General features: G+C 39.1%; 1 protein-coding gene across 6 annotated transcripts in view; it reads right to left on the bottom strand.

The window, feature by feature from the left end:
• The window catches only part of AUTS2 (activator of transcription and developmental regulator AUTS2), a 1,133,525-nt gene that overhangs the window by 758,597 nt on the left and 350,307 nt on the right, over window positions 1-24,621 (bottom strand). The window contains exon 1 of one of the 6 annotated variants that reach the window (XM_058710841.1): window positions 18,378-18,440. The exons of the other annotated variants lie outside the window; for them this stretch is intronic. Coding sequence (XP_058566824.1) covers window positions 18,378-18,425 — 48 coding nt within the window. The 5' untranslated portion in view covers window positions 18,426-18,440. Of the gene's footprint in view, window positions 1-18,377; window positions 18,441-24,621 lie in introns of those variants that run through there. 6 annotated transcript variants of the gene reach the window in all.

The following is a 24,621-nucleotide window of genomic DNA, read 5'->3' as shown; positions in this document are numbered from 1 at the left end:
AGGTTCCTAAAAAATGCAAAATAAAACTACCATATGAGCCTGCAAATCCACCTCTGGGTATATTTTGGAAGTAAAATAAATTATCTTACAGAGAAAATCTACACTCCCGTGTTCATTGCAGTATTATTTACAAAAGCCAAGACATGGAAACACCTAAGTGTCCATCTATGAAGGAATTGATAAAAAAAGATGTGAGATACACACACACACACACACAAACACATACACACTTGAATATTAATCAGCCATAAAAAAGAACATCCTGTCATTTGCAACAATGCTGATGAACCTGGAGGGCATTAAGTTAAGTGAAATATTGCCAGACTGACAAAGACAAACACTGTATGGCATTACTTACATGGGAAAAAAGTTGAACACATACAAGGAGTAGAACGGCGATTGCAGGGTTGGGGGATGGAGGAAATGAGGAAATATTGGTCAAAGGGTACAAACGTTCAGTTATAAGATGATTACGTGCTGAGGGTCTAAAGTACGGAATGGCGATTATAGTTGTTAACACTGTACAACATACTAGAAATTTGCCAAGAGCACATACTAAGCTTTCTCATCACACACACACACACACACACACACACACACACACGGTAACTATGTGAGGTGTGGTAATTAACTTGATTGTGGTAGTTATTTTATAAGGTACACATATATCAAATCATCCCATTGTACATTTTAAGTATATATAATTTTATTTGTCAAGTATAGCTCAATAAAGCTGAAAAAAATGTGCTTGGGGACCTTGTCGATGGCTTCAGACACATGGCTAGAATGAAGACTAGTTTTATTTTCAGTTCGTCATCAGTTTCTCTTCTTTATAATAACGCCAACAAAATCCTTTCCAAAACCTTATGTCACTGACTAGCCATTATTCTTAATCACCTTCAGATTTTGTTGTAGTGAAGAATATCTCACAACAATGGCATGTGACAGAGGTTGTCCAGCCCTCCTGTCCACAGCTCCCAGATTACCCATCTGCCAAGGCCCGTAGACAATTGGAAAGAACGTTAGAGCAGTGGGGTGGCTGGATTTCCAGAGAGTGTTATTTGGAATGATGAAGAATGCAATGGAGTCTGTAATCAGCCAGGGCAGTTTCAGACAAATTGCCTCAGGAAGGGGAAAGGGTTTCTACAGACCATTCACTCAAGAGGGACCACACACTATAGTCAGCACAGGGAAAAGTGGCTGTCCTCATTTGTATTAAAAAATAAACAAAGTGAAAGATGTTTTCCTTGAAAATAATATAATACAATTAAGAAGGCAAAAAACCACACACACACATACTCATTGCTCCAAATAATTCCACTATCGGTACATCTTTTGTTGGCAGTAAACATTTATTAAAGATTCTGTCAAAATTTTCATAAACACTTCAGAACTCAGATTTGTAAATCCAAAGTTTCCTTTTCAAATCTCACCTCTTTAAAAAGAAAACGTTCAAACACAATCTGAATCAACATTAGAAAAAAAATCCTTACATTTTTTACCATATTAGACTTCCCACATGATAAAAACAGTGACAGTTTAATCAGAGAGCAGATAAACTCTGTAAAAACTGTGCTGTTTAATGAATCGTAGTATTTTACAGTTAAGTATGTGTGCTTTTTGCTATATTCCTAGAACCCAGAGAAAGAAAAATCATATCTCTGAATATATACTTCATATAGACATTAAACTTTTCTGCAGAGATCTCTTCAAAAATACTATTATAGAAGTGTATACATATGTCACCTATATGTTTAGTTTTATAATGTCCCCCAAAACTATAGATGTTTCATTTTAATAACATATTGATTTTGCCCGACATTAATAAATCTAATCAACTATATACTGAAAATGCTTTTATCTTCCCCAGAAGAAGCAATTTGACAGAAATCAAAAAAATCCTCCATTAAGAGTCATCAGTTAGTTATTTGACCTACAAAGATTTTTTTTTTTTTTTAATGTCATGCACATTCACACGCTTACAACTTATGCACACATACAACATGGCACATGTTCCTTCAGATTCGGGAAGATGATAGTGTGCAATGAAGTCACTCCCACAAACCAAAATGATGAGAAATAAATAACTCAAGAGAAGGAAAAGCTACATCCACCATATTGTTTCTGTGGCTTTCTCCTTCATGGCAAGAAATTTGAACTCTCTGTAAATGCTCAACAATGGAGGAATAATTTAATAAATTATAATGAAAACCCAAAGGAATTTTGACAAATAGTGCACAGAAATATTAGAAAGAATGGTGTAAGGGTACATGCAAAAAGAAAAATATAAAAGTATGTAGAAATAGTTATAAAGTGTAACTGAGGGCCAATACTGGAATGGAAAATGCAGGAAGTAAAATTTGTGCCACTGTTAGGATTATAATCATTTTTTCCTAACAAAAGAAAAGAAAAATTAGTACCAAATGAAAGAAAAGGTTCAAGTCATTACACTATGGGTTTCCAGCAGAGTAACTGAACTTTATAGCTACGGTCTACACTTCTGGCCACTTGTGCTAAAGTGTGATTCTAGGCTGACGGCCCTCAGCTGCAGCACTAAATAGCTTTTCAGCTCCAAAATCCAGAGTCGTCCCTTGTCACTACAGAACCTAGCTGAATATTAAAGTCTTCCCCTATTTCTTGCTGAATGACAGTCCCTGTAATGAATCTCTCAAAATCATACCAGGAAAGAATCTGAGTACAGTTCCCAAATTATACCCCTGCTAATTCTCTCTAAAGGCTTTCATCTCTGTCAAGAACATAGCACAACTGAGTCCTCCACTGGTTATGTAAGTGACCCGCCAGGTTATCACATGCCAAGACCTATGCTTTGTCTCTGACCACTTGTTTGGTTCACTGAATGGGCAAAAGTGGCTGAGCAGAAGCAAACTCATTCATGTAATTTTTCTTCATTTTACCTGTGGGTGATGATTCCCATTGGTAAGCACTGCCTCGCTTTTGTCTTTTATTTTTCTCTCAGACTCTCACATATATAACACACATACTCCAGAGGCCCAAAGAAAATAATCCACATTTTTACAGATAGCCTGGAGCAGGAGGGAGAGAAGAAAGGAAAAGAAAAAAGGGGGGGGGGGGGGAATACCACAGCACACAAAGCCTTCCTTGTTCCTGTAATCTTTCTTAGACAAATTCTACATTAGAGAAAGCCACAGCTGAGGATTTTACGGTGGTGTTAAACACTACTTAAGTCCCCTGAGAGGGAAGGCATGCATTCCCTTTAGTATTCACTGTGCTAAGCTACTCAGCTTTCCTGAAAGATAATCTAACAGAGCAGTCAAAAAGAAAAAGCACAGACCATGGTACTTGCACTTAGCTGCTTATATACGTGTTTCTTTCCTTCCCAGGAAAGAAGGCAAACAAAAATGTTCTTGGGACCAATTCACACAAGGCTAGGTATTCTGTCCTGAGCAAAGAAGACACCTAATATCCTCTGACTACATCAGTAAATTAATTCAGACAGTATGTTCCTAAAACTGTATTCTGTGTTGTAGACAGTACCCCAGAGGAAGACTAGATTTCTTGTCCTCAAGAAACGGGTAATCTGAATTGAAAACAAGACGCGTAGATATAAACCAGATTAACGAAGAGCAGGTAGCTAAGCAAAAAATACAGAAAACTCATGATTAGCTATCTAAAACATGGTAAGTGCAAATGCAATTACCATGAACAACTGAGAAAAAACAATTAACTCCAGATGTGCACATATCAAATGATTAAGAATAGGAGTACACATATTTTGATGGGTCTGATTAATTTCTATTAAGGGCCTACAAAGATTTTAATGTCTATTCCTAAGTCTTACTAGGAAGAAATACCATTTATTAATACCCGAATTTCAGTCTTAAGTTCATCCACAATTTATTCATAAATCTAATATGAAATGTATTTCAAGGCACATGATACTCAAAGACCAGACTCAATTCAAGACTCTTAAGGGTTGATGGTGTGTAATGAAGGCCCATAATGAGTATCATTTAGATGGTTATGATAGGAGTATAAAAACCACAGGCAAGAAACACTTCTCACTCTTGAGATAACAGTGATTATACTGATTGTATCTATGTGTATTAAGTAGTGCCATGGGACATTCATTAACCCAAAGTCCTGAATAAGAATTCAAATGTGAAATAAGAAAGAAAATCTATGCTTAAAATATTCACTTGTGGAATAAAAATGGAACATATCCCACCTTCTTGTAGGTGAATATTACCTAACCTAAAATCAGGCCAACCACATATCTTTCACAATAAGTGATCTTTTAACAGACTTCCACTCAACTGACCAGCTTGATCAACTGTAGTCCTCATTTCCTTTGTAAAACATACTGAACAATTCACAGCCAATGAATGCTCCTCCATAAGACACCAATGCATCATACAATCACCAAGAGTAAACTGTTCTAAGACCTGTTCGTGCTAGTTTTATTTATTATTTAATTAAATACCATGTAAACCAACGATGAGTGCAAAATGAAAGGCAGATATTGCTTCCATAAAAATTAAGCTGAATACTATAAAGGGAGCTCCTTAAAAAATAAACTGTTGATAATTTAAACAGGAGACAACCATAAAAGACTGGGAAGAGGAATCTAAAAGGATTCTTCACTCATATTACTCACATATGTCTATGTTGTTTCAACAGTTTTAGTACACCCTCATAGGTAACTATAGTCCATGCATTACAGACGTGGCTTATTCAAGAAAGAACAATTGGAACACGAATCAGTGGAACCATTCTCAAAGTAACCCTCAGTCCATTATTTTAAAGTCCTGGGGATCTTTTAAAAAAAAAAAAAAAAAAAAAAGTAGCCATGACTTTTTGAAGTGCCATGAAGTGCCATGGCTACACTACAGACAAATTTAATCAGAATTTCTAAGGTTGATACCTAAACATCACTATTTTGGGGGGTGGGGAGGGTAGGGAGAGTGAGCAAGTGAGTATGGGAGTAGGGAGGGGCAGAGGAAGAAGGAGAGAGAGAATCTTAAGCAGGGTCCACGTCCAGCACAGAGCCCAACATGGGGCTCTATCTCATGACCCGGAGATCATGACCTACGCTAAATTCAAGAGTTGGATGTTCAACTGACTGGGTCAGCCAGGTACCCAAGAACATCACTATTTTTTAAGCTCCCCAAGTTTCAAAGCTCCCCAGTGCACACCCAATGCAAACCACTGATCTACACCAAAAGATCAGTGAGAAACACATAATCACTTATCTTACTATAAAATAATGCATTCAAATATACTTTTGTCTTCTAATGATTTCAAGCTTTAATAGTTTTTAACTTACAAATGCACTATGGAACTGGTTATATCAGATGAGAAGTACTTTACCAAACACCACCAAAAAAGTGTATAACTAGATCTACTTTGGCCTAACAATGAAAACGAATGGAATTTGAGTATCTTTCTTCTCACAAACATCTACAGGTAAGATCTACCAGTTACAGCAAAGTGAGGACAGAACATCACTTCTTTATTTTCAAACAAGTTCTTTGGTCCTCTCTGAATAAATCTCAACTATCTATCCTGTTCTTTCTAGAACATTGGTGAGATCCTCCAACTACACTAAGTGTACACAATAACATTCTAGGAAGGCACAGGGGACAGTGAGCCTTAAAAGGCTGGTGGCAGGACAAGGGGAAGGTTGGTGATACTTGGGTGGAGAGTTTCATTTCAATGTGTGCACAGCAAAAACCTCCAATTTCGGAAGCCAAATTCATGAGTTCTCTCATTCACACATGCTAAAACCATACAATAAGTAACTGTACGTGCAGCTCTTCCGAGTGCTCTCAATGTCAAAAAAGGGCAAAAATATCATCTGAAAAACAAAGCCAACATCTGAGTGCATATCCCTTGTTGGTCCCCCTACTGCAGCCAGTGTCTAGCAGACAGCCTTTTCACAAGGAGCTAGTACAGCCTGCAGAAAAGGCTGCTTTCGGCCCTTGGCACCACCAAGGGTGACGCTACTTAATACAAATCACATGTGATGTCTTGCGTAGTCTTCAACACCAACCAGCTCTATTGCCGGCTGAGGTCCTCCTCATATTCTAATAAATTAATCTGGAATTGGGTTTTTGATGCAGATTAGCTGCATCTTTCACTTCCAGAGTACACTGGTAAAACACAGTCTTCAAACTCACCGCGTGCACCACGCTTCCGTGTGCCTCATACTCACTCCAAGAGGAGGACTGTGACTAAAAGCCTTTCCACTGGAGACGATGCCCTTGGAGCTTCTGCGCGGCTGCTTATCCTTACCCTTTTTATTTGAGCTGTCAAAAGGACGAACAGTCTTTCCACTGAAACGAGTCCACTCTAAGTGTGCAGCAAAATGTATAGTGTAGCCGGATGTCAAGATCGAGTCCTTCTTGTCTCAAACAACAAGTTTTCCTCCACCAAACTACAAAGAAGAGCAGAGGAAACAAGATTCTGCCATGTCTAATTTCTACTGCCTATCAAGCGAGAAGAAAGGGACCGGGTCCCATGCTCCATAGCTTGCTCCATACCTTAAATTTCCCTTTGGAATTCTGAAACTCATTTTCTGACACAAATTGACTGCTTCATTCTAACAGAAGAAGCCAATAAAATTCTAGAAAATGCTAGTAAGAGTTCAGGCATAGTTTTCCAAACACATATAAATAAATAAATAAATAAATAAATAAATAAATAAATAAATAAATTCCATATTAACTTTGAAATTAAAGACTGAGTTAGAGAATACACTTTTATTTTTTTAAGTTTTTTTATGTTTATTTACTTTTGAGAGAGAGAAATAGAGAGAAAGAAGGAGACAGAGAGAGAGACAGACAGAGAGAGAGAGACAGAGAGAGAGAGCATGAGCAGGGGAGGGGCAGAGAGAGAGCGAGAGACAGAATCTGAAGCAGGCTCCAGGCTCCAACCGACAGCACAGAGTCTGATGCGGGGCTCAAACCCACGCCTGTGAGATCGTGACCTGAGATGAAAATTGGATGTTTAACCAAGTGAGCCATCCAGGTGCCCCGAGAACACACTTCAAACTTAAGGGCAGATATGGCATGAGGTTTCAAGCAAGACGGCCGACAGGGCTAAACAGTATTTATAATAATCTCAGAGCAGTTCAAAGAAACACCCTTCACCAAACAAAGAAGTGGACTCATTTCCCCACACCTCAGTCACACCTCATTGAACTGCTGTTTCAAGAAGAAAAAAATCTGTTGTTTCCTAGACTATGCTCTTTCTAGATACAGTAACTAACAATTCTTTAACGAAACTAGAATTAAGAATTCCAGTCTTATTAGAACCATGCGCTTTTGGAATTTCCTGGGAAAAGAAAAACAGTGCAAAGATGATGTTTCTTAGGGATCCACAGCTTGATGGAATAACACTGAAGTGAGGGTGAAGATACAAATGTGTGTGTTCGTGATAATACAGCTTCAAAAAAGCAAGGTAAACTTACCATGGAGCTGCTTCTAGCAAAGATTAACACAGCATGATGACATTTCAAGTACAAATGGGAGAAACATAAAGATAATAAAAAACAATCATGACTGTCTATGGAGCACTTAGTACCAGGCCTCGTGCAACACGAACACTTAGGAACATTATGTCATTTAAACCATACAAAGGTGTACTGAAAGGTGAAGAGAGGAAAGCAGACCAGCTGGAAAACCGGGAACCCAGATCCTGAGACGGTGGAGAGTTCCCTAGGTTTTCATTTTCCTTTTTGTTTGTTGACTCAAAAATCCCAGACTATGAGCTGAAGAAGGCAGAAGAGACCCCAAAACACCAATAGCAGATACAAAAAAGACCCTAAGAAAAGTCCGCTCTCTTTAGACAAAAGACCAGGGAAGAGTCAAACTAGCAACGCAAACAACTTTTGGAAAACAGCAAAGAAAAAACTGGGAAACAGCCACTTCCCCGTCAGCAGGGGTAAGTAGGGAGCCAAGACTTCCTCCCTCACCAGGCTCTCAGGAGGTACTTCACCTCCTCAGCTGGTTGGGTGTCAGAGAAGCCTGAGTAAAGATTCTGGACCTTCAATCTGCCAGGCAGAAACGAGCTCCACCCTCTTCCCTGGGACAGTGGAGACCAAGTAAAGAAATTAAATCCTCAAGGGGCAGGAAGGAGGTACCTCCTACTTCTCCCCACTGCGGGGGAGGGGGGCGGTAAGAAAAGACAGTGTGGAAAGTCACTGCCTCATGGTAACCACTGTCCTCCCCTGTGGTATCAGTGGAGGCTATGAGGGCAGCAGTAATGAGACATCATTAACCCCTCAGTCAGGATGGGATCAGAAGAGGCTTAGAGGGGACTGGAACTCCTCCTCAGCACTAACCTGGAGGTCCTTTCCCTTTCAGGTGAAAACTGAGGTCAGGATGGAAACCGAGACTACCACCCCAATGTGGCAGTACCCTTTTCCTGTCACAGACCTGTCAGAAGAATTCAGCTAAAACAGAAGGTTTAGTTAAGATCCAAGGTCTCAAAACAGAATGCAGGCATATGTCATTTTATTGTGCTCCACGTTATTGCATTTTTAGCAAATTGAAGGTCTGTGGCAACCCTGAGTCAAGCAAACCTATCCACACCACTTTCCCAAAAGCATCTGCTCACTTTGTGTTGCTGTGTCACATTTTGGTAGTTCTTGCAGTATTTCCAACCTTATCATTATTACTTTATTTCTTATGGTGATCATTGTGATTATTTACTCACTGACAGCACAGGTGATGGTTAGCATGTTTTAGTAATAAACTATTTTTAAATTAAGGTATGTAGTTGACTTTTTTAGACATAAGGCTTTTGCACAGTTAATAGGTGACAGTGCAGTGTAAATGTAACTTTCATATGCACTGGGAAACCAGAAAATTCATTTGACTTGCTTATTGTGATATTTGCTTTCCTGTCGTGGTCTGGAACAGAACCTGTGGTATCCCAAAGGTGTGCGTCTACTCAAATATCCAAGTATCAATCGATATCACACCTAATATCAAGAACCAGAAAACTCTCAAGATTAATGGCAATTAATAGACATCAATGCTTAGATAACAGAAATGTTAGAATTATCTGAAAAAGATTTTAAAGCGCCTACCGTAAAAATGTTCCACCAAGCAAATACAAGCATGCTTGAAACCAAAGAAAAAATCAAAAACCACAGCAAAGAAATAAGTCTCGGCCAAAAAATAGCTATAAAGAAAAACCAAGAAAAAATTTAGAATTCAAAAAATTTAGAATTCAATAACAAAACTAAAAACTCAAGAACTGTTTTTAAAAAGGTTGAAGGAAATTGAAGAGGATCCTAATAAATGAAAAGATACTCCATATTTTCGGAATGGAACGCTTAATATTGTTCAGATTTACATACTACCCAAAAAGATCCACAGATTCAATGCAATCCCTAGCAAAATAAAAACTCCTTATCAGAGAATAGCAGAAATAGACAAATTCACCCTAAAATTTATATGGAATCGCAAGGGACTGCCAATTTTGAAACAAAACAATTTTGAAAAAAAATAGAACAAAGTTGGAAGATTGACACTTTCTGATTTCAAAACATATTACAGTCATTGAAAACAGTACAGTACTATCATAAAGACAAGTAGACCAATGGAACAAAACAGAGAGCCCAGAAATAAACGCTTGCATATAAGGACAAATGGTCTTTGACAAGGGTGCCAAGACAAAGGTGCCAGTGGGGAAAAGATAGTCCCTTCAACAAATGGTGCTAAGGAAACCGGACATCCGCATGCAGAAGAATGCAGCTAGACCAATACTTACACCGTGTACAAAAAATAACTCAAAGTGAATTAAAGGCCTAAACATTAAGACCTAAAACTATAAAACCCCTAGAACAAAATATAAGGGAAAAGCTTCATGACATGGAATTTGGCAATGATTTCTTATATGACACCAAAAGCAAAGAAAGAAGAAGAAAAAACAAATTTGATGGGACCACATCAAATTAGTAAACTTTTATATAGCAAAGAACATAATCAACAGTAAAAAGGCAACTTATGAAATGGGAGAAAATGTTTGCAAATAAGGCGTTAATGCCTAGAATATATAAAGAACACTTACAACTCAACAACAAAAAAACAAATAACCTGACTACAAAATGGGCAAAGGAGCTGAACGTCTATTTCTCCAAAGACGATATACAAATAAATGGCCAAAAAACATATGAAAAGATGCCCAACCTCAGAAATCATCAGAAAAATGCAAATCAAAACTATAATGTAATTGCAATGACCTCACATCCATTAGGAGGACCACCATCAAAAGACCTGAAAACAACACATGTTGGAGAGGATGCAGAGAAATTAGGACCATTGTTGGTGGGATTATAAAATGGGGCAAATGCTATGGAGGTTCCCCCAAAAAAGTAAACAAAACTACCAGTATAATCCAACAATACTACTTCTGGGTATATGCCCAAATGAACTGAAGGCAGGGTCTCATACTACCCATATTCACAGAAGTACTATTCATAATAGTCAAGAGAAAGAAGTAACTCGAATGTTAATCAGTAGATGAATGGATATATACATACACTGAAGATTATCCAGCCTTAAAAAGGAAAGAAATCCTGCCACATGCTACACCATAGCTGAAGCCTGAGGACATTATCCTAAGTGAAAAACACCAGTCACAAAAAGACAAATACAAAGCATGGTTCTACTCATAAAAGTGGTAAAATTCATAGGAACAGAAATTAGAATGGTGGTTACCAGGAGCTGAGAGGAGAGAGAAAAAGGAACTTTAGTTTAATGACTATATGTGTACAAAACAGTAGAGCTAAAAATATATGAAGCAAAAACTGACATAAATGAGAATCAAAATCATAATTATAATTGGAAATTTCAACATCCCTCTGTCAAAAATTGATATAACTACTAACCAGAAAATCATCAAAGATGGAGAGCTCAACATCATCAACCAAAAGAATCCACTTGACATATATAGGACAGTCTATCCAAAGCAGAATACACATTCTTTCCAAGTACCCATGTAAACCATACCAAAACAGATCATATGATGTACCAGAAGCAAAATTCAGCAAATATACAAAAATATAAACCCTACACTATGTTCTCTGACCACAATGGAACCAAACTAGAAAATGATAACTGAAAAAAGATAAGAGAATAAAGTCTAAACACTCAAAAACCAAACTATGCACTGTTAAATAAGCCATGTTTCAAAGCAGAAGTCTTGAGGAGAATTTAAAAAATACATACAACTGAATAAAAATGAAAATACAGCATGTCAAAATTCATGAGAATCAAAAAGCAGTGCTGAGAAGGAAGTTGATAGTACTGAATGTTCACATTTAAAAAAAAAAAAGGAAAACTCTCAAACCAATAATCACAACTATCACCTCAAGAACAAAAACAAAAAAGTTCAAATGAGTAAAAGGAAGGAAATAATAAAGGTAGAAGGAAGAAATGAAGTTGAAAACAGAAAAACAAAAAAAAATTAAATGAAATAAAAAACTAGTTCTTCGAAAGGATCAATAAAATTGAAAACCTTTAGCAAAAATGACAAAAGGAAAAAGACATCAACTACTAGTATTAGGCACGAAACAGGAATATCACTATACAGACATCAGAAGAATAACAAGGAAATACTATGAACAATTCTGCACACTTAAGCTTGGCAATTTAGACGAAAGTGGGTCATTTTGTGAAAAACAACATCTATCAGCATTCATACAATATAAAAGATAATTTAAATACCCCAATAATTACTGACAATCTAAATTTATTTGAAAATTCCCAAAAATGAGGGGCGCCTGGGCGGCTCATTCGGTTAGGCATCCAACTTCTGCTCAGGTCATGATCTCGCAGTTCATGGGTTTGAGCCCCACATCAGACTCTGCGCTGAAAGCCTAGAGCCTGGAGCCTGCTTCAGATTCTGTGTCTCCCTTTCTCTCTGCCCCTCCCCCACTTAAACTTTGTTTCTCTCCCCAAAATAAATAAACATTAAAAAAAAAAGTTTTTAATTAAATTCCCAAAAATGAAATTTCCATGTCCAGATGTGTTTCACTAGAGAATTCCACACAAGGTTTAAAAAGAGCTAACACTAATTATACACAATCTATTCTAGAAAACAGAAGAGAAGCAAATACTTTGATTTTATTTTATAAAACTAACAATACTCTGATAACAAAACCTTTACCAAAAAATACATAAAATTATGGATCAAGTATTTCTCAAAAATGTAGATGCAAAAAATCCTTTTAAAAATATGGGCAAAATAAGCATAGCAATACAGAAAAGTCATTATATACTATGACCAGATTGGACTTATTCCAGACATACATGGATGGTTCCATATTTTAAAAGAAATCAATGTAATCCACATTTTAACAGGCTCAAGAAAAATCAAATGATCATATCAATTATTGCAGAAACAGCATCTGACAAAATTGAATATCAATTCATGATTTTTAAAACTCAGAAAACTAGGAATAGAAAGGAACTTTCTCAAATTGATAAAGAACATCTATAAAAAACCTAGAGCTAATATTATACTGAACCATAAAAGACTGAGTGCTTTTCCCCCAGAGATAAGGAACAAGACAAAACATATTCAGTTTTATCTCTCTTATTCCACACAGAACTAGAAGTTTTATCCAGTTCGATTAGGAAAAAGATAAAAATTTACACATCAGAAAGGAAGAAATAAATCTGCCCCTATCTTATATGACATGAGTGTCCACACAGAAAATATCAAAGAATCTACAAATAAACTCCTGGAACTAATAAGTCCATTCATCAAAGTCACAGGATACAAAAACACCATACAAAAGTAAGTTGTATTTCTATATGCTAACAATGTGCATGTGGGACTCAAATTCTAAGTACAATACCACTGTCATTGCTCCAAAAACCAAATAGTTATAAATCTGACAAAAACATGTAAGGACTCATATGTTGAAAGCCACAAAACGATGAGTAAAAAAGCCAGAGAATATCTAACTGCAGAAGAGACATACCTGCTTCATAGATAGAAAGACTCAATATAGTAAATTTTTAAATTCTCCCCAAATCAATATACTGGTTTAATGGATGCTATTCCTATAAAAATGCCAGGAAGATATTTTTAAACACAGACAAGATAATTTTAAAATTTATACGGAAAGCACAAACAGTCCTTGATTCCAGCTAAATCAATGGAAAAAGAAGAACAAACTGGGAGAAATCACTATATTCCATTTCACAACATTATACAGCCACAGAACCAAGACTGTTCGGTATTGGTGGAAAAATAGACAGATTAATTGAACAGAAGGACTCAGAAATAGATCAACACAAGTACAGACTGATTTTTGACAAAGGAACAAGAGCAATTAAATGAAGAAAAGAAAAGCAAACGGTGCTTAATTAGACACACACTTAAGCAAAACGAACAAAACTTTGACCTAAGTTTCATATCTTACATAAAACTTCTCTCAAAATGGATCATGGATCGAAATGTAAAATGTGAAATTATAAAACTCTTTAAACAAACAAAAAAAATAAAGAGAAAATCTTCACAATCAAGGGATAAACAAACAGTTCTCAGATTTAACAAAAAAGCAAGGCATATAAGGGGAAAAAAATGTCATAAATCGGACCATCTCAAAATTAAAATTTTTTGCTCTGGGAAAAGTGCTGTTGAAGAGAATGGATGAAAATACAAGCTACAGTTTGGGAGAAAATATTTACAAACTACATACCCAATAATATACTAGTATCTAGAAAATTTTAAGAATTTTTAAAAACTGAGCAGTGAAAGTAAACCCAATTAGAAAATAGGCAAAAGACATTTACCAAGAGATATTTAACAAAAGAAGATATTCAGATAACAAGCACGTGAAAAGATGTTTAACATCATTAGCTATAAATAGGGAAATGCAAATTAAAAGCACAATGAGAATGCACAATGAATGATACAGCTACTCTCAAAGACTGCCTGGTGGCTTCCTAAAAATTACATATGCTACCCAGCATGGAGCACCTGGGTGGCTCAGTTGGTTAAGCATCTGACTCTTGATTTCAGATCAGGTCATGGTCTCAGGATTCATGAGTTCTAGCCCCACATCGGGTTCCTCAAGGACAGTGCAAAGCCTGCTTGGGATTCTCTCTCCCTCTCCCTCTGCCTCTTTCCCACTTACGTGTGCACTCTCTGTCTGTCTGTCTGTCTGTCTCTCTCTCTCTCTCTCTCTCAAAAATAAATAAACTTTAAAAATTAAATGAATGAATGAATGAGCAAGCTGCCCAGCTACTGTACTTCTAGGCATTTGTCCCACTGAAAAGAAAACTAGGTCAATACCAAGACCTGTACACAAATGTTCATAGCAGTTTTACTTATGATAGAAAAACTGGAAACAATGCAGAAGTCCTTCCTTGGGGGAATGATTAAAATCTATTACCACAGACTACTACCCAGAAACCAAAGGGAACACACAACAACTTGGATGAATCTCCATCATGTTGAATGGAAAAGGACAACCTCCAAAAGTTATATAGTGTATCGTTCCATTCATATAACATTCTTGAGCTGACAAAACAATAAAAATGAAGAAAAAAATATTGGTTGCCAAGAGTCAATGTGTGGGGATACCGGGGTAGGAGGAAAGGGGTATGGCTATAAAAGGCCAACATGACAGATCCTGTGGAGGACAGAATTTTTAGTATCTTGACCATATTACCGTCAATATCCCGGTTTTGATATCATACTATACTTTTACAAGATGTTACCATCGGGGAAACTAGATAAAGGGCACATGGTATCTCTCTGTATCATTACATGTGACTGCATATATGTCTACCATCATCTCAACATGAAAACCCTAATGTTTTAAAAGCATAGTAAGCAATAAGTTTCCCGATTTAATAGATGAGGAAACAATTTTTATCAAATTTCTGTATCTTGCCCAAGGTCATATACTATCAACAAATGGCAGAAGCAGAATTCAAACTCATGTTTGCCAGATTCCCAAAAAGAGGCACAGAGTAATCAATAGCATTTAAGGAATAACTGGGTATCTGTTTTACGCCAGTATTACGGATACAAAAAACCCTGACAACGGAGTTCTGGTCTCCAGGATCTTGTGGTACTAGAGAGGCACAGACTGATGAATAATTACAATACAATGCATTATGTATATACAAGGCCAAGTGCTTGCATTATTGAAGGAGATCAAGTGGATTCTTAGATGGGAGAGGGTGACCATTAATAAGCAGGAGACTAAGAGACTCAGACTGACCTTTTAACAATGTCACTCTAGCAGTGTCTTCTAGCATGGGAAGGTATCATGAATGGCAGCATGGAGACCAATTAAAAGGGTCCTCTAATAAGCCAGGAGGGAGACGGTAAGAACAGAACTAAAACGGGTCCTTTGGGAACACAGATAACCAGCTGGATAGTGATGTCTTACCCGTGAGAGGAAATACAAATACATTTGGCTGAGGAAAGAGACATCAACTGCATTTTAGAGATGTTGCATTAAGCTATCTGTTGAATTTCAGGACAGATATCTAACTAGTCCATTAAAAACAAAAACAAACAACTGTCAATGAAACATATGCCTCTGCAATTCAAGGAAAAGATTAGACTAGTGATAGAGATTTTAGAATAACCCATTACAGGACATGGTGAAACACAAGAAAATGGAAAACTGCACAGAGGGAATGCATAAAATGAGAAGGAGAGAGTGGAATAAAATGAACTTAATTCAAGTAAACAGTATTTTAGAAGAGTGATGGCTAGATACCGACCTAATTCAACAAAGAGATAACTCATAAATAATTTAAACGTGAATATTACAGAAAGTGCATATGTGTGTGTGATGGTGGTAAAAGAGAAGTTTGCTTTACCATATAAAAATATACGCAAAGTTATTTTTAAAATTTTGGAAAGGAATCAGAATCCTGATGATCACAGGGAGTAATATTCTCTTGTTGCCATTGTTTTTGGTAATGCAATTACTTGAATTTCTCAATTTTTCTTGTTCACTATTTAAGACTGATACAATCATTTTTCCTAAATGTAAAAATAAGAAATGACTGGCTATGGGTGCCTGGGTGGCTCAGTTGATGAAGCATCTGACTTCAGCTCAGGTCATGATCTCACAGTTTGTGGGTTCGAGCCCCGCATAGGGCTCTGTGTTGACAGCTCAGAGCCTGGAGCCTGTTTCGGATTCTGTGTCTCCCTCTCTCTCTGCCCCTCCCCCACTCATGCTCTGTCTTGCTCTGTCTCTCAAAAATGAATAAAAGTTTAAAAAAAAAAATGACTGGCTATCAAAGATGTCACACAATGTATTTTCTTACAATTGTGCGCAAACTTCGCAGATGAAATATTCTTCCCACAATTACAAGTTTATATCAATCATTTCGTCAGTGTTTGGAAACAGAGAGAGGGATTTCTTTTAACCCCTTTAAAAAATACTGAAGGAAATTTCAAATTAACAGCCATATAAAAAGAATCCCTTTTGGAATGTAGTAAAGAATGGTTTAAATTTGTTTTTTAAGCATCTCTAACTCTTGGTTTACACTAAGGCTTCTTAATCTCTCCAGAAGAAACTAAAGTCATTTTGGTGAGTTTTGAAAAAACAAAACAAAAAACCTCCAATGTAAGTTTAAAAAAATAAATCATTGGAAAGAAATAAAAGAATAAAAAATTGGCTGAGAATCACAGAGATCAACAGCACCACAAACATGTCAAAAACAAGACAGATTTTTCTGTTTCTCTTTTTCCCCCATCCCTAATAAAAGCAAGATATTCTTCAATTAGCTCTGGAGCCTTACATTATTTAGCTTTATGATACAAACGTGTCGGTGTATGAAAGCATTGTCTCCTTGTTTGGTTGCTGAAGAAAATAGTAATATGGTCATTCAAATGAGGCAACTAATTTAAGGTCTCCTGTCTTTTTCCGTTTTATGAAGATCATTCCTTGAGATGTTTTTCCCCTTTTAACACTAGTTTACTCTCATTTCTTAATTCTGAATTTCAGTTTTCTATGGCAAGACATTCAAGGTGAAAGGAAAAGGTAAAGGAGGTAAAACACAGTTTTAATTTATCAAAATTCGTAACAGCAAACAATGGCTAATAGGCTATTCAAAGGAAAGTAATCCACGGAGAATATAAAATAAATCCCAAACTACGATGTAACCTTTCCCAACCCTATATAGTATTTGTTATAATAACTTTAATAGTTAACAGTGCAAATGGTTTAAAATGGAGGATGATCTTTTTTAAGTAAAAATCCTTTATTTTGATTAGTATACACATACACATACATGGGTTAAGGAGTAACTAATTTTGCGGTCATAAAAATACAGCAGAAACAGATCCATACAGAAAGAAACAATGTGGGGGAAATGAGCCCTAAGTATACTAACTTCTTCTTTAAACCAGAAGAACGGAGGAGGGATTTTTCAACGTGCTTATGCATATATAATCATAAGAAGTAGGATGACAGTCATCACCGTTTCCATCTTGCCACATCACGGCTCCTTTCTCTAGGGTCTCAGCTTAACTTTACAGTCAATATGCCAATATCATCAACAAGCAAATCAAGGAAGAGAGGATTTCAAAAGGGAGGCATTTCAGGTTGCCCCTGGAAACCTCATTTCTAACCCTATAAATTCCATTAGAGTAAGTGACACATATGGATCCAGAATCAAACACGGCCAATGCGTTCAGGTAAGGTGAGTATGTGTTAGGAAGTAGACACTTCTTTCCCTGAGCCTAGTAATGACATACTAAAACACAGAACTGTAATCTCAAAATTTCTGATGCAATCAAAATGCACTGCTTCCCTAAAAATGTAACCCCACCCCCTCAACAGACATTAAAGGATAGTCTCCTACACGGTTAGTCACAATGATAGGTATTCTTCCTACACCCCAAAAACACTGCCAAGCTCTTCTTCGATATACAGGAGTGGGTCAAGTCAGGTAACTGAAAGAAAAAAATAAAAACTCTGACTAAACAAACTACAGGTTACAGGAAGTGATTGTCAGTTTGTCCCAGACCAGAAAACCCATCAAGTTCCCCAACAAACACCTCTCTTGAAAACTCTCTATTTGATCTCCAGCAGCATAGCCGGTCTTTCCTGTTAGCAGTTTCATTATTTTCCTTCTTCAAATTCTGAATAATGCTTCTGGGACAGGGTTTGAAGATTCTTTCCTCCTGGTCAATGGCAATGTCAGACTGTCAGCACAGAGCCCGCGTTTCATGCAAGAACCGTTAAGCCAGAGGAAACACAGTCACAAAGAAAACTTCTGGCCTCATTTGCTTCCCCGAGGAGCCCGAGGAGCCCGAGGAGCCCGAGGAGCCCCGTCAACATGAGAAGGCTGCAGGGAGGTGGCGGCTTTCCCCAGGGAGAAGGAAACATATTGACTTACCTTCTCTGCATACTTGAACTTAACATAAAACCAGCTTGACTTGATCATTGTCTCACCTCCTGCCCTCGGAGGAAGAGAAGATGGAAAAAAAAAATAAAAGGGAAAAGAAAAAAACCTAACAGTACAACACTGAAGAAAAAGCCGTGTTTCAGGCAAAGGCTTCTTTCAAGATACGGAGGCTTCCAGAGGATGACGTGTATTCAAAGACAGAAGGGGCAAAGGGGGGAGAAACGGGAAAATGCACTACCTCAAACCTGGCCTCCTTCCCCTTTATGTTCCTGTACACCTTCCCTCTGCACCTACAACACTGTGTGTTTCCGGAAACTGCACTCCAGGACTGCCTCCTGAGCCGCCTGCTTTTCCCTCCCTCTGCTCACTCCCTCTGTGTTGCTCTCTTGGCTGGCTGACAGGAGAATTCCTCAAATGGGCTTCAGCTGCCTTCCTCACAAATGGCACATGTCAGGAAAGGCGGGAGGCAGGCCCTGGCCCCGCACCCTCCCAGAAGGCCCACCTCCTCCTCCCACCCCAACTCCCGCCGGATGAATAATGAATTCCAGCACTGTCCCTCAGGACACAGATTAACACCTGGCCAAACATTATTCTGACAAGAGCCTGTGTCTAGATAAAGGACTCTGCCACAGCTTTAGCCCCACGATCCCCAAAACAAGATCAGGAGGTGACCTTTCTCCACGCCTACAGAAGATTACAACACTCAAAACAGTCCAGTCTCTTCGGCAAAAAGTGAATAAGAATCCATTTTAAATTCTCCAGCTGAAACAACATCTTTCAACCTCCTGTAGCCAGAGGAAGAGAACAGGGCCAGCTTTCTCTTGCCATTCCCTTTTACCTCTACTAGCTGCCAAAGCAGCTCCCGGTATTCAGCCTCAGGAACTAACAGCTTGGAAGATGATTGACATTTTATATGCACATTTCCCCCCCCCAGAAATGTACAGTGTTTTTATTTTTGTTTTATTACTATTAACTCATTGAACTTTTCAAGATTTCATGGGGAGAAAAAAAGGTGAAACAGAATCACAGCACCCACTCTATAAGATGCAAGAAATGGAAGGGACAGAGACTGAGGGGGGAGATCTAGGAGCGTGGCTTTAGCATATGCGAATGTGCACCGCTGCGCTACGGATAATCTGCTAGACACAATCAGGCCCGTGGGAAACAGCGATCCTCAAACTATTTAATAATAGGTTGGCACATCTCCTGTCCATACTTCCCACACCCCTGCCCGCAAGTGATAAATATTTATTAAATACAAAATAATTAAGATTCCTCTGGATTTAAAACTACAGTCTACAGGATGATGTAAACTCCCCTCACCTGCAGAGAGAAACAGGTCGAGTTATCATCAGCTTCCACCTTTCAGAGTGGTTTGAAAAAACAGTTTGAACTATTTTCCCACGCAGCTGCCTCGTGCCCACTTTTATTGTAAACGATGCACGGGACAGTGAAGCCTGTGGGCTGTTCTAATGAGCATCCCGTACGGCCCATCAGGAGGGCCCACGTCCACAAGGGGTTTATCTCCGTTTCACATCTGCAAATGGCCAGGAGCACGTGTGGTCCATCATTTCATCCCCGACCTTTGTGTCCTAGAAGCTCCGACCCTTCAGCCCTACAGACCCTTCAGCTGAGGTACATCATGCTTTCCTCAGTCGAGGTGTTTGAGGGCGTAACATTCGCTGAGGCCAAAATGTGATTTACTAAATGTCTTGACGGAAAAGGGATATGCGTCCATTTTCCAAGCTGCTATTCCACACCGTCAGGCTAAGCAGCGGCTTCATTTCTGCGTTCCAAATTTTAGGAGGGATTGTCTTTGAAAAGCCCTCTTGAAATACTCTACCCCTCCATCACAATAATCATAAAGCTTCTCATAATGTTTTTGAAGGTTTTCCTCTGCAGGCACCCAAACTTCCTACTGAGACTGACTGGCAAGGGTGTCAAAACTCACCTCCGAACACGCAAGGACAATAAAGGATCCCAGCGGGTTCTAATTTGAGGTAATAAGTGAGGGTGTAAATCACTTCGGAGGCAGGAAATGGAGTGAATGGGGTTCACACCCGAAGGCCACTAATTTCTCTGAGAACGATGGCTCTATTCGTACTGGCCCCTCTCAGTTCCCTGAGTCTTTCCAGAATCCGGGTGTTCTACTTCCAAGAACACCCTTACATTTCCCTATCTCATCACCTAACTCACATTCTCTCATCCTTTAGATTGGTGCTTAGCTGTCACTTCCTCTAAGACACTGTCCTCATCCTCACCCCTGATCCTGCAGTGGGTGCATCTGTCACATACCAAACATCTCCCCTCTGGAGCACTTCTCGTACAATGTGCTGTTTGCCTATTTACCTCTCGCATCTCCCTCTGAAGCGGAAGCCTCTCCAGAGCCAAGTCCCAGTCTCCCTCCATCACAGCTACAGCCTGTGACTTGGGACCAGTACGTGGACACGGCTGAGGCTCAGCGAGTACTTGCTGGACGGGATGGAGGGAGGAAAAGTTAGGTCTCACGGCAAGAATGGGGATGACACAATGCATGTAAAGTCCTTAGCACATTTTCTCTAGCATGGTAAGTTCCTGATAAATGTTTGCCAGCGTTGCAGCCTTCTGTGGAGACACTCTGGAACTGCTACCACAGGGACAAAGAAGGAAACTCAATAAATGCACTGATGGGCAGCAATGAAAAAGCTTCAGATATTGAGGTCCACTGTAATACCTACGTAACATTATGTAATCTATATAAACTGTAACATTTCAGACAGACTTTTAATTCATTCGAGTGGAACACAGAAGCTTAAGAGACAGCAGACAGCTGACATGTTCCCAGAAGGAAGTGGAAGAAAGCTAAGAACAGTAACAGAAGCAGTGAGGGGTTCCCATATAACAAGGCTGGGTGAGGAACGAGGGCAGGCCAGAGGGGCCTGTGGTCTGAAAGGAAGGTGAGGTGTGCAGGGTTTCACAGGACAGAGGGAGGCAGAGGGGAAAGATGACTGGGTGACCATGGACCAACCATACTTACAGACGTGACAGCATGGCATTCGGGGTTCAGGGACAGATTATGGGAGATTGGTTCTTTTAGAGGTCAATTCATTTCTTCACGATTTTTCCCCCTTTTATTGTAAATACAAATGCTCATGGAGAAGAGGAAAAAATGAGATAATGAGAGATTACCAAAAGCCAGAATTTTGGTAATCAAGTATTTAGACTCATTTTGTAGGCTTAGCGAATATTCTAATTGGGAAAGGACTTTAAAAGTTCATAAAAACTGGGGTGCTTGGGTGGTTCAGTCACTTAAGCATCCAACTTCAGCTCGGGTCATGATCTCACAGCTTGTGGGTTCAAGCCCTGCGCCAGGCTCCATGCTGACAGCTCAGAGCCTGGAGCCTGCTTTGGATTCTGTGTCTCCCTCTCTCTCTCTCTCTCTCTCTCTCTCTCTCTCTCTCTCTCTGCCCCTCCCCCACTTGTGCTCTGTCTCTCAAAAATAAATAAATGTTAAAAAAAATTTTTTTTAAGTTCATGAAAACCAATAATGTCTAACTTTTAGCATGAGGCCCTCTTTTAATTAAAAAGAAAGAAGGATTCAGGTGCCTAGGGGACCCAGTCAGTTAAGCAGCCAACTCTCAGTTTGGGCTCAGGTCACAATCTCATGGTCTGTGAGTTTGAGCCCTACGTTGGGCTCTGCGCTGACAGTGTGGAGTCTGCTTGGGATTCTCTCTCTCTCCCTTTCTCTCCACCCCTCCCCTGCTCATTCTCTGTCTCTGAAAATAAAAATAAAAACAATAATAATAATAAAAAGAAATAAGGAAGTCCCCATTTGATAACATACTGAATTTTAGCAGGTATTCATTAATTGGAGAAACACAAAATGTAAGAATTTAATAATGCTTTTTAATGAATTTCTATCTCATTAAGCATCCCTTCTGTAAACAAATGGGCATACAAGGACATGCAACATGTGACCTATTTAGTGCCCTGATAAAGGTTGTGCATTCTAGACTGGGAAGTGACCTGGGTCAAACACCACAGTGATGAAAGCAGTGATGCCCAGAGAGGTAAAGTGACTTCCCCAAGGTCTCAGAAAGTCAGTGGCTAAGCTGGGTCTATGAGTCTTTCTGGCTGGTTAGCCTGGCTTCAGGCTACTGCACCCAAGGGTATCCCTGAGAATACATCTAGGACTATAACTGTGTTACACATTTCTGGTCACTTTAATAGGATCCTGGAACAGACAGAATTAATAACACAACACAAATTCTCTTAGAATCAAGGGGAGCTAAAATAGAATCGCTATTTACTTTCTCCCCTCAAAACAGCTAATATTTGCATGAATATAAGGCACTGCCTAATGGGACATAAGGAGACGAGGGTCAATTCAAGAGGTAGATTTCTGATTACATTTTGTTTAAAGTGTCTTAAAAGAGGGGACAGACAAGAAGTGATGAAGGCAGGAAGAAAAGGCTACTTTGAGAGAGAGACTATAACGCAACAGTCAGTGGTTACCCGCAAAAGCTTTGGAGACAGAGGGACCTCAGTTCCAATCGTGGCCACGCCAAATGCTGGGTTTAACTGTAAACTAGTTTATCTCACTCAACCTCAGCTTCCCCATCTATACACTGAGGCTGATCAAACCTACCTAAACATGAGGATTTCTGTGACAATTCAATGGACTCGTGTCTGTAAAGCAGTTAATATAGCTCGACTCACAACTGAGCTTAACAAAAACTAAAGGCAGTGTCACCGTCAACTATATCACAACCTCCTAACCTTTGCTTCTCAGCTACAGTCAGTTGGAAACACAATCAAAATACCACTTCTTAGACTTCAAGTCAGACCCTCTACCTGCTGTAATAGAGCCTTAATCACACTCTGATTATGTTCAAAGCCTGACTTGCCAAAATGAAGAGGGAAAGAAGACCAGGGAAGATGCCCTGAGTCTCCCTAGCTCCTTGGCAAACACCAGTGAGAAATGGCATGGCCTGTCAGCTGCAAGGCAGTCATTTCCAACAACAGGAGTGTGTTCCCTAATAAAAACATGACGGCTGTTTTATCCTTAACGTTTTCTGGAGAATTAAAGTCCACAAAAACATGCACAGAGATAAAACAAACTAGCAATTGAGTCCTCTTAACAACTCTGAAAGCATAACCAAGACAGGCCTTCTACAGCAACTCATTTTCATTTTCTGACATAAACTCCTTCTCCTTCCAACTCCCACCAGCTTGTTTTGTTTCGTTTTAAACAGACAGTTTACTGTTAAAATGGGACAGTCTGTGTGGAGGAATTGCTTCAGCTGCACTAAAAGAACTCCATTTCCATCACAGCTGTACTTGGAACACACCATTTCCTCTGGCGGAGCATCTGAACACTTGTTAAGAGAGGCTGAAGAGGTATGATGGGCGCTCAAGGACTTTCTCTTTTCTCAGCAAACAGGGCTGGTCACAGCTCTTGTAAAACCTTTGCAAGGATTCATTATCCGTCAAAATTTGCAGGAGTCTTCCAGCCTTCGAATATGGTGTTTCCTCTGCTGGCAAAGACTCTTCCTCTGTTCCTCGACACTCCTGTCCCTGCCTAAGCAAGCACATGCATTCATGCACACAATGTGCATGCAAACCACCCCCACCCCCCCCCCCCCCACACACACACAACTCTACCTTGGCTTAACTCACAATTCTCATCTCAGACCTCAAATCCTCACAAAAGCTTCTCTTGGACCTCCAAGAAACACTTTGCAAATGAAACTGTTTAGAAGTTTAGCTTAACAGTAAAGTTTAAGATTACTTGAACACAACTTACAAAGAGATACAGCTGACTTGTAAACAGAGAGATTTTTATCCTACTCTCTGCTATTCAGCAGAAAGGGAAAAAAAAAAAGCCACATGTTCTTTCTTACTCATTACACTCTGTGATAAATGTGTTCTTCATTAAACCCTTAGGGGGAGGGAGAAATACACATCAGCTGAGCATTTCAGAGACCGACATCGTGCCTGTGTTATCTGCATCTGACCTGCTCTCTGCTCCTAAGAGGCACAGGGCCTAGCAGGAAAAAAGCCAAGGCCTGCTGCCAAGAACAGACTCACACGGCACCACTCCAAGCTAAGTAGTTTCGAGAGTCCTTGAAGGAACCAGGCCAAAGTCCCACCTAGGATTCTCAAGGTGGGAAAAAGGTCTCAGCAGACACAGAGCCATCTTGCAGGAAGACTGGAAGAGGAGAAGAACGGCTTCCACAGGGTCAGCTGCAGGCCA

Source organism: Neofelis nebulosa, chromosome 18, assembly GCF_028018385.1.
Source record: "Neofelis nebulosa isolate mNeoNeb1 chromosome 18, mNeoNeb1.pri, whole genome shotgun sequence".
Lineage (NCBI taxonomy): Eukaryota > Metazoa > Chordata > Mammalia > Carnivora > Felidae > Neofelis > Neofelis nebulosa.
The sequence above is the reverse complement of the archived record's forward strand: the minus strand, read 5'-3'. Positions and strand labels throughout refer to the sequence as shown.